The 11,326-nt window shown below is 51.7% G+C and overlaps 1 protein-coding gene across 1 annotated transcript in view; it reads right to left on the bottom strand.

Annotated features, from left to right (window-relative positions):
* Positions 1 to 9,769, bottom strand: part of Aldh1a3 (aldehyde dehydrogenase 1 family member A3) — a 34,303-nt gene extending 24,534 nt beyond the window's left edge. The window contains exons 1-3 of the mRNA XM_004852675.3: positions 9,544 to 9,769; positions 5,114 to 5,218; positions 2,796 to 2,936 (exon numbers count right to left, since the gene is read on the bottom strand). Coding sequence (XP_004852732.1) covers positions 2,796 to 2,936; positions 5,114 to 5,218; positions 9,544 to 9,639 — 342 coding nt within the window. The 5' untranslated portion in view covers positions 9,640 to 9,769. The remainder of the gene's footprint in view (positions 1 to 2,795; positions 2,937 to 5,113; positions 5,219 to 9,543) is intronic.
* Between the last annotated feature and the right edge of the window lie 1,557 nt (positions 9,770 to 11,326).

Consider the following 11,326-nt stretch of genomic DNA (forward strand, 5'->3'; position numbering starts at 1 on the left):
TCCAGGACTTCGCTGTTCCAGACAATGTCTCTTCTGGGACAGGACAACGAAGAGGACTTTGATGTAGCACTGTGAGTAAGTTCAGGGCATGAAACCAATTATCTGCTTTCAGTTCTACCTTTCTACCTCAGGCAGAGCGAACGTGGACACGTTGCTTATCCTCTCTGGGCCTCAGTTTCCTCATTTCTGAGATGGGAAAATCAATGCCATAGGTCAGGTGCCTGCAAACCAGGCACACGGTGAGTAGTTAACAAGCATTAGCTGATTATTTTTTTTTATCATCAGCTTGGCCAAGGAGCAGCGATAACATAATTTTTCAAGGCTGTTTTTATGGAATTGATCCAAGCAAAACTTAGGTCACAATAGTTTTAGACAGAAAATTCTTTTAAAAAAAAAAAGAATTCACAGGTGAATGCACTCACAGGACTGAACCTGAGAAATCAAGCATTTGCTACTTAACGGAACAGTTGCTTCCTAAGCTTAGACTTATTGTTGTGGTTCAACCACTAGTAAAGCAGAGCCACTCCTAAGATTATTTCCTTTAAGATTTTAAGGGAAAAATGTGCCTTCTGAAAAATTAATCCATGGCAACTCTCAGATGCTGAGGAAGGGTGGAAAAGCACTGGCAGCATTGCCCCTGTGCTGCCAGCATGCCCAGGCCTAAAGCCAGGGAGCCCAGAAATGGCACTCAGGTTGGAAAAGAGAATATGCAGGGAGCTCCCAAAATGAGCAGCTCGCAAAGAGCCAGAGCCTGGGTCCAGGGTGGCTTTGCAAGGGAGAGAGTCAGGGGCCACCAGACCGGCCCACAGGTGCATGCAGACAGAACAAACACCCAGCTCCGTCAAACCACCGAGGTGGCAAGAGTACGGTGGAATGAAGCACTTTGCTGCTTAAGGCAGGAAACCATATCAAGATGGAGCATGAGGACACCTTCCTAGGATGTGGCCAGAGTTTTAAAACCATATTTGCCAGTCATTCATTGTCTTATCCCTTTCATGTTGTGGCAAGGAGCTGGATTTTATTTCTTGTGGGCACCCTAGTCCCAGGAGCAGAAGTGATTTGCTGGGTGGCCTCCAGAGTTCCTCCAGTGCCCCTCTGTCTGCTGTCAAAACACAGTCATGCTGGACAAAGGGGCAAGCTGAAGGGGAAGGTGGCCTTGCAGGGCTGCACCCAGGGTGACACTGACACTTGGGGACAGGGCAGGGAGGGGTGCCCAGGGCACATCCTCTGAGCCTGCTATTAGTCCACACGGACATTGCAGACTGATGAGCTCATGCTGAGGAAAACAGAAATGTTTTTGCAAAAGCCAGTTTGGCAGCTTGAGAGTTGAGGCTGGCTTTCAGGCGGGCACAGGAAGAAACCAAGGGCTCTGTGGAGAGAAGCGCTACCCTGGGAGGGAAACACCTTCAGTGGGATTTGGGTGAATGTGGCCACCTGCAGCCAGGGAGGGAGGGAGAGAGGGAGGCAGCAGCAGGCAGGCAGGCAGGAAGGGAAGGAAGGAAGGAAGGAAGGAGGGAGGGAGGGAGGGGAATTTGTTTCTGCATAGATGTGTCCTCGGGGAAACACCCAGGAGCTCTTCTACCCCCAAGACGCACTCCGGGACAAAAGCAATTTCGGTGTCCTGGCCAACACTGGCCTTTAAAGGGCTGGTCATTCTACTTCTTGTTCCCAACCTCAGAAAAACCAATTTTCCAAATCAAAGGCCAAAAAGGAGATTTCCTCTCCTACAAACTTGGTGTCAAGGTTTGGAACAAGTTTTAAAAACAGAAGTCCTAGCTGCTCACCAACTGGATGTGTTGGTTGTAGTAGAGCTCAAGGCCCCCAGCAGCTCCAAGATGTCCTTCAGTCTCCACCTCGGGACCCAAAGAAGTTCTGAAGATGGTGTCAGATAACGTGTTTACCACTTACTCAGGCCTTCTCGGCCCAGTCTCCCAGGAGCAGTCTAGTGTCAGGGGCTGGGCAGCATTAATATCCCCATTCCACAGCTGAGGAATTAGGAGACTTAAACATTACAGGCCGGCAAGGCACAAAGTGGGGTTGGAGCCCGGGCTTCATGCAGCATTACTATGATAACACTAGTACTGATGATAGCAATCATCTAGTTAGTGCCTACTGTAACACGCCGGGGACTCTGCTGAAGGCCCTAAACGGATTGTTGTCACACAGTTAGATATCATTATTAGTGATAGTTTATGCAATAAACCCAGAGAACTGCAGATAATACCTAACTCCATACATTTTGTTTTTTCCCATACATACATACTCATGATAAAATTTAGCCTATAAATCAAGCACAGTCAGAGAATAACAACAGTAAGAATAATAAGATAGAACAATAACAACATACTATAATAAAACTCACGAATGGAAATTTCCATTTAATGTCTTTGACCCATTGTTAACTGTGAGTAAGTAAAGCCATGGAAAGGGAAACTTCAGAGAAAGGGGGACAATTGCACTTAGGATGAGGTTAAATTGAAGTTTAAAAGAAAGTTAATGTGAAAAAACCCCGTAAGTATCCAAAACCCAGGTAGGACCAGGGTACTGCCCAGCCCGTTCCACGTCTGGGAGATACTGGTGCAGCTCAGCTTCCTTCAGGCAACTTCTCCGTCAAGAAGCTGAATGGCAGGGGACAAAAGTCTGACTTCAAAATAAGAAAGATGAAGTCTGGCAACATGGACTCCAGCTGCCTCAAAGGACCAATAGGTCCACGGCCACTTACGGCCAGCACCCCGTGAAAACAGGCCCCAGGGAGGGCCCTCCTTCCGTGCCTCCCTCCAGGCACCTGTACTCACGGCCAGGATGGCTCGGTCCCGCTCCAGGAGGTTGGCCAGCTGCTGCAGCAGCTGGCCTCGGCTCAGAGCATCCAGCCGGCGCCACGGGGAGCCCCTCTGGAAGGCGGCTTGCGCGGCCTCCACGGCCTTGTCCACATCGGGCTGAGTGGCCAAAATGACACAGAGAGAGAGAGTGTCACCTCTGAATGCAACTGCAGTTTGGGACCGCTTGGCTACGGGGCCCAGGGGCACAGTCCCTGTCTTGTGGCAGAGCAGAGGAAGGAGCGAGTAGCAGATTAGCTGCAAGCGCCAGTGAGTTGTTCAATTGCCTAATTGGCTGGGGGCTTTCAAGTGATTTTTTTCTTTAAGTCTTTTTCCAGATTTCCATAATGGCCAAGAGTTAGTCCCCTGATTATAAGAGCATTTCAAAACATAGTCACCGACCTTGAGTATTTTTCTTGGTAACCTGAGGAATGGAAAGATTTCCATGTGCTAGCTAGTTTGAACGCATGAACTAGGTGGGACGTATCTGTCTGGGTTTTCATTCCCGCTGAGAATGGTGGTCTGGGAGTGAGAGTGGAGGATTCTCGCTTCTGTAGACTGAAGAACTGAGCACACTGGAAAAGTCTGCAGGCCAGGAAGGGCTTTGGTGGCCAGGAGGCCTTTGCTCTTCCTTCAGCCTTTCATACCCCGTGGGGACGGAATTGTTGCAGTGTTGTATAGACAAGGATAGAATAATGATAACAAAACCCTTTCTGTTTTTTATTTTTTTGCTGTGCTAGGATGGAATGAAGGCTTTGGGAGAGCTGCACTCTAGCCCTGAGCTTTCTTCTTAGAGTGAGATCTATTCAGAGGGGCAACACTTATTGCTGTTGTCACAAAAATAAACTTCCCGGGTCTGTCTGCTGTCGAACAATGGCTCATCCCCAAGGGCTCCCTCTGGAGACAGGCAGCGACTCCACCAGAACTCTGTCTCTAAGCTTGCTGGGTGGGGGGCACAGAAGCTTTGGCCAGGGAAATGCAGGGACACTGGATTCCCTGTTTGGGGTTCTGGGGTGGAGGTCAGGACTTCTCCAGCTGCAGGGGACAGGGTGGCTTCTGCCTCCAGGTGCTCAGAGAAGTTACCCAAACAAGTGGAAAACCAGTGCCTGGGAAGGTCTGGGCTTCCTCCGAGACACTGTATAGGGCCCCTCCCTCCTACTCAGCATTAGGCCCTCCCTGCCAGGCCCTCACAGCTTCCCATCTGCTCCTCTCTGCCACCCTCTTGGTCAGCAGAGCTCAGCATGAGGAGCCAGGTGGAGGAAGATCTAGGAAGGTGTGCTGCTGGCTACTGTACACGAATCACAAAACTGCCACAGCTGGGAGGAAAGCTTTACCCACACATACTGCACCCCACACATTCCGACATCATCGATGCACAGATGAAGAGTATCCACCTAGCACCTGCAGGCCCTGTAGCCCCACTACTCAGGAGGCTGGAGGTTTGCTTGTTTTTCTTTTTCTTTTTTTTTTTGTACCGAGGATCAAACTCGGGTCCTTGCACTTGCGCAGCAGGCAGCAAAACAACTGAGCTAAATCCCTGGCCCCGAGGCTGGAGGTTTGCTTGCGCCCAAAGTTCCAGGCCAGCTTTGGCAACATAAAGAGGCCTTGTTGCAAGTAAAAAAATCTGTCCTGTGCTCAAACAGTGAGGAATCATTCACGTTTCTTTCTACAGAAGACCTTAACCTTTTCTTCAATGGCTCTCCCACTCAAAATTTACTTTATGGCTTTGAAATGTACCAAGGATATATCCAGAAGTCCCTCAGCTTCTCTGAATGATACAGGCCCTGCACCAGCCCAGAGGGCTGTACAGACTATAGCTTTCCACAGACATGTAAGTGTCCAGTAGGAAAGAAACCTTCTGCGTATGCGACATTACTGCCACCCTGCATATCACGTGAGGAGCTCGTCTTTCTTCCTTCAGGTTTTTAAAAAAGTATCTCTTACCAGAAAGCTCCATTTGGTGAAACACACCAGCCGGAAATGCTTTCTGGGAAGATTCTTTAATGCCTCCAGGTTCAAATAATTGATAAAAACCTTTCCTTTCACTATGTGACGCAGACCGCTGAGGTCATCCTCCGGGATGGGGAAACATCTATCAAAGGCAGGGACTCTCTGCAGAAGACAGTCTGTAATTAATCCCATGTTGGGCCTTGTGACTGAGCTGCACATGGTGAGGACTGACTGCAGTGGCTCCCCAGGCCCTACCAAGGGTGGGGCCAATCTACCTCATAGCTAAGCTGCAGTGCTTCCTTATCCTTCACTTATCTATAATTGAATTACTTGGGGGGGGGACCCACCTTATCTCCTTCTTCTACTTCACATATTTTCTCCAGAGTTGACGGGTTATATGTGGCAAACTTCTTTCCACTCTTGGATTCATGCCAGTCATTGTTGATAAATATCTAACCGGGAAAGGAAGTGTAACGAATTAGGTTTAAATCAAAATCATATCATTTCAACATGCTAAGGACCTTAGGTAACGTCTTGTCCACCAGCTTCCCCACCGCTGCCTGCTTCCCTGGGATGTTTTACAGATGAGATGAAGGCAGACGGGACGCTCAGAGTCACCTGACTACGAGACCAGCCTGGGGCAGATCACAAGTACCCAAGTTGTCATAATAAGACCAAAGTCATATAACAATAAGAATAATTATTATTAGCAACATATGGATGATCACTGTATCATCTTATACCTAATAAAAGCCAGGGTTGGAATACAAAGCTAAATATCTGGGTTAGAAAAGTCTTCAAATTATATTAAATGATAGAGCAAATCACCATTGAGATCCAGAACTCGAGAAATAACCCACAAAAATAGCTTCTCTGGGAGCCTCAACTATCCAGAATTTCAGCTGTGAATAAGAATGTTTAAAAACAGAGACACCCTAAAAAAAGCAAAACAAAACAAAACAAAAACCAGAGACACCCCGAACAATCCAAGAACAATTCATGAAGTCCTCATGCTGAAATGTACATACTCTTTACTGTTAGGGTGCTCTAAGTTCCAATGGCCTGAAAAAGGTGACATTAAAAGAGAAGGGTTTGGGGAAAGAAAGAGGAACATAACTGATGGATAATACATGAAGCCTGTTCTGGCAGCACAGGGGGCCTGGCTGCCCTGAGAGGGGATAGACAGCTGCTGCTGCACCTTTGGGGGCCTCGGCACCTCAGCCCCTCACAGCTCAGGAAAAACCCTCCTTACAGAGGTGGCACAAAACATTGCGCCCAGTGAAACACCAGCCATCATTTCTAAGGACAGACCTACCTCATCCAATTCCACTTCTACATCTAGATACATAACATACACACAGCTCTAATTCTGCTTCTTTTTGAATTGTTTGGAAGGTGAATTGTGCCACCACAAGGCTAAGTTCAAAGACTATGAAATCGATTCATCCAGAACACTCCTGGATGAAGACAGACAGAACAGAGAGGGACTGTCTGCTCGTGTCTGCAGCTTGCTTACGAGCTCTCCAGCTCTGCGGTACACTGGGGAGGAAGCTGAGGCTGCCCCTTGTGGGGACCATGCACAGAGGACAGGCTCTGGCCGGGCAGGTGGCTCCAGTGGGCCGGGCCTGTCTGACTTCTGGAAGCTCAGCACCTTCCATGTGAGGCCAGGCCCCCAGGGAAGTCCACTAGGAAAAGGCCAGGCTACAATTACAGGTTTTTTCTTCCAGCTGAAACCAAATCCAAGAGTTCACTTTTGCCATGCAGCAAGTATTTACTCAGTAACAGGGAGAAATTAATAAGTGGAGAAGAGGAGCTGCGTTAGTGTGGGGAAGGGCAGCCACGAAGAGAGGCCCATTTGTAGGAAGATGAAATTTCCTGGGTTAGATAATAGAGCCCGCCAGGGGAAACTGCTGATTCTAGGTTCTTCCTGGTATCAATTCCAAAGGGGAGGGAAAATGAGAAGGTGGCAAAATGGAATATAAATGGGGGGGTGGAAACAGATTGCAATGATCAGATGTCTGTTGTACTTCATCTCCAAGTATGCGGCTCCAAAAAAAAATGACTTGGTTGTTCATGACACTGATCCATAGTCCTTGCTAACCAGCAACTTAAAAAAATATTCAAACTGCTTGACTCGAACCATTATTTCTTCATCACAATGTTCTAATTTAGCAGTTATTTTCTTTATATTACAGTAGTAAGTGATCTTGTAAGAGGTTTCTCCTGTTGATTTTCTCGCCACTAAAACAAACAAACAAACAAACAAAAAACACAAATAAGGAAAGAGTTCATGAACGTGACCTACCAATGGTGTTGGCTGTACTGTTTTGAACCCCAAAGCAGGACAAAGGGTCTAAAGGAATCATTCCCTTTGGATTGTGAGTTAGTATGAAAGGAACTTTAAAGAGGTATAAAATGAAACTACATCAAACTGCAGACACAATCCACATTTTACCCAAGGGTCAAGATTGAGCCAGAAGGTGCTCTGGACAGAGGTAAAGACTGCAGTAGAAAAGTGAATCCTGCTGACGCCATTTCCAGCAACTCCCATTGGACATCAGGCCGCCTGCTAAACTCAAAAGGACCGTGTTTTTGGGAGATTTGGGGGAATTTTATTTTCACAAAAGAGACTATAAAAACTAGTGATTTAGAGAACCAGAAAACCTTAAAGAGGATCTCTGCTACTGGGAGAAACTTTGTAAAGAGGGCTCTTAAAATGGAAGGGGCCACCGTCCTCTAGGAGCTGTGTGGGGGGACCCCAGAGGGACACTCCTCTTAGCAGAACCAATCACTAGACCCTACGGTCAACGTTAAAACCTGAGAACAAATTGGCCGACTCTGACAAAGTCATCGTTCTGGAAGTTGATCACTTAGGGAAATCACATGGCCAAGGCCCAAGATCAAACCGATCCTCCATGAGGGAGCAGCACTGTGAGTCACTTCTGAAAAATTGTGCTGCCCGCTCACATGCTCCACCGGGCAGACTCCGTGCCCTGGGCTTTGACTCTGTACTTCGGTGTCTTCACTTCCTTCTTTTTTGGGGGCAGCCCCTCTCCAGCCAGAGGCTCCCTGCCCACACAGGACTCACCCTGGGCCATGCAGGCTGCCCAGCATATTGGCCAGGCCAAGGAGTGGCCCTGTCCCCCACCGGTGTGGAAGGCGAGGCCCTCATCGGAGGCACCATCTCCTGGAGTCCGCTACGGAGCCCAGTACCAGCTCCTTGCATCTAGTGCACCTTTCCTCCGCTTCAGTCACACATCTGTCCCATTCAGCCGGCAAAGACAGGGACAAGAGTCTCACCACAACTCGCTGTCCAGGAATCTCCTAAGATCTATCTCCATAAGGGCTGCATTTACAAGTTTACAGGGCCTAAGGAATTGCTGAAGTGCCCAGAAATGTAAACTCTTCATTTTTGGCAGCTGGCTCTGATAGGACTCAATAAGGTAGAAAGTAAAGGGGCAGCCGTATCTTTACTTTCTGGTTTCTATGCAATTTTATAAAAGTCTAAAAACAAAACAAAGTACCACCACCAAAAACAATAGCAACTGAATATCACAGTGCTAGGATCTGGGGAAAAAAATGAAGGCCCTATTCTCACTGTTCCCAGAATTTGTGCTGGAATTTTCCCCTCGGAAGCCGATACTATTAAGGAAACGACATTAAAAACAATTTCCAGCCTTTAGCCCTGACGCGCCTCTGTTGATTAGAGCCCTCTGAAAACAGTTAATTTAAATGTCACGTAATTTAAGTGTCCGCACAGCCAACTTTGGGGATTAGGTGCCAAAAGATCAAATTCTGACGGCCACACATCGTGGTCTGCCACTTTCTCCGCTTGAGTAAAATTATTTGAGAGAAATGATTGCCACTTTTGACAGTAAAATTGACAAGAGAATTTTCTAAGCCCTGCATCAGCTGGAGTTGGAAGCTATGGATAAGATGCAAAAATAAGGGGCGCCAAGGTTGGAGAAGCGAGGTGAAGGCTGGCCCAGGCCTGAACCCTGAAGAGCCCCGTCTCCAGCTGGGCTACCCAGAGCGGTGATCCCGGCACCCGGGTGTCCTCTCTCTGACGCCTCCTTAACCCTGCTCCCGGGCATCGCCATTTTCCCTTCTGCCCAGGCAGGTGGTCTCTCCGCGGCCGGCGTTCCAGCTTCCCGGGGAAGCAGGACAAGCAGCCCAGCCGCGCCTCAGCAGCCCTACTGCCCAGAGGCTCTGGCCGGGACCCGCGGCTTCCTCATGTCCGGACCTGGAACCTTTGGGGGACGCATTCTTGGTCTGTAAACACCAGGGGGTTTCAACGGTGAGCTCCTTCCTGCTCCCCCTAGCTCTGCGGGCAAACGGGGTCCAGCTTAGCACGGAAGGTGACAGATGCTTCTCTCAGCGGCCCTGGGGACGCGCTTCCCACTCGCAGCTCCCCGAAGCGGCCTGCACTCCGGAGCTCGTCTCGGTTATCTCGGGCACCCCGACCGCCCCCAACGCCCGACTTCTTCAGCCTTGTAAGCGGCCCAGGGACTGGGCAGAGCGCCGCGCCGCGAGTCACCGCAGCGCGCGTCTCCTCGGGCCGGGCGGGCACACGTCAGGGCGCGCGGGGCTGCACCGTCGGCTCCGCTGGGCTTCGAGCCCCCCCGAGGCGCGGGTTCCCACCTGGGACGCCTCTCAAAGAGCAAGAATTGGGGGTGCCCGGCCCAGGCGGGGAGGCTCCGGGCTGGGGAGCGCGGGGTCGCGGGCCGCTCCCTGCTGGCCCCGGCCCCCGACCGTCGCCCGGTAGGGGCACCCTCACCTTGGTGAACTTGACCTCCAGGTCGCGGACGGGGCGCGGCAGGGCGGGCTTCTGGTCCGGCTGCCCGTTTTCCACCTCCCCGTTGATGGTGGCCATGGCTGCTCCCGGACGAGGCCCCGAGTCTGCGCCCGGCGGGGTTCGGGCGGTGCGCGACTCCCGCTCGGCTCGGGGTGACAGTTCCGCGCCGCTTTATGCAGCGCCCCGAGCCTCCCGCCGAGGGGGCGGCTAATTGGCTGCAGGACTGGAGGAAGGGAGGGCGGTGCAGGGGGGAGGGGGCCGGCCGCGCACCCACCCCGCCCCGCTCCTCCCCTCCCCTCCCCTCCCCTCCCGCCCCTGCGGCTCGGAGGCGCGCGGGGACCCGGTGCGCCCTGGGACGCGGAGGTGACCCTCGGGCCGGCCCTCCGAGGCGCCGTGGGAGTCCCAGGCGCGCACGCCCGCCCAGGAGGGAGCTGAGCGCCGCGTCCACTGCGCCTGGCTCCATCCGAGCCCCAGCACCTGCTGCTCTGCCCTCGGCCGCTCCTCCACTCGCCCCGCCGGCCTGGTCCGCGCGCCCCGCTGCGCCCGGGTTGTGCGCTTGCTCCGGGGCCCCAGTGCCTCGGCCCCGTCTGCACCCGCGGGACAGACGCCCTAGCCGGACAGCCGAGGGGGCGCTCTGAGCTCCACACCCCGAGGGCAGGAAGCCGAAGCTAAACCTCAGCCTCTGGACCTCTGACCTTCACAGGCGCTCACGGCCCTCCAGCCCGAGACCTGAGTTGCAGCTATTTTGCTTTTTAAATGCATAGATAACAACTCGATTAAAAATTGAAAAACAAAACAAACACAGGAGACCTTTGTCGCTAAGTGTTCTCAGAGTTGAACCTCTAGTCCCGAGTGGTGCTCTAGCTCTCCGGAGGCAGAGGCACGTCAGGCGCCTCTTGCCTCTCGGTTCACCAGTTGGGACTCGCGGACTTGCCCGGGCTCCATCTAAAACATGGAAACGGCCTCTCCTGGGTGCCATGGACGCCTCCCCACATCAGTGCTTTCATCCTGGGGAGGCTCGGCCTCTTCAGTCCAGCTCTGTGTAATGTAATTCCAAGAGGTATTCTCATAGGGGCGGCTCCTTCTGTATTAGGGACCTCGATGTGCATCCTGTCCTCTGCCTCCCCTCTCACTGCAGCATCAGCAAGGAAGCTTTGGGGAGCCCTCACCTGGCCACCTGGCCTGGGACGCCTTGCTTCTGCTGTCCTGGGTGGGAATGCGCAGCTGGGCTGGGGAAGGGGACCGAGGGACACTGGGCGACTCTGGTGCTAGGCTCACTGACCCTGGTGAGGCCGAGTGGAATCACCTGTTCCTCAGCTGCTCTCGTCTGTTTCTGGGCTCCCTGCCATCCTGTCCCACTGGACCCACGGCTCCCATCTAGTTCTCCTGAAGACATCGGGGCTGATGCCTTCCACCAGGACTCGTGGCTGGGTGCTGAGCCCCAGGATCCCCGACCTTGCAGAGTCTATGGGTGGCCCTCCCTGCACAGGGGCTGCGGGCCCAGGCCTGGGGGTGGGGGTGCATCCCGCACGAGCAACTTGAGAAGTTTGTACACAACTCTTGTTCAAGAGTTTATCTGGAATCCTGGATGGGTTGAACTTAACATCACTCGGCCAGGTCTTTCAAAAAAAAGAAAACAAACTTGAAAATGAAGAGAGGAAATTGTGTTGATTATGTAATTGCTGGATCGTTGGTGGGAAAGCATGTGGGATTGGGGCTTAAAACTCTTCTTCCTTTAGGATAAGAACCTGTTTGCTGGACAGAA

This window comes from Heterocephalus glaber, unplaced genomic scaffold (genome assembly GCF_053883595.1).
Source record: "Heterocephalus glaber isolate CG9 unplaced genomic scaffold, H.glaber_assembly_v1.0 deba00001531, whole genome shotgun sequence".
NCBI lineage: Eukaryota > Metazoa > Chordata > Mammalia > Rodentia > Bathyergidae > Heterocephalus > Heterocephalus glaber.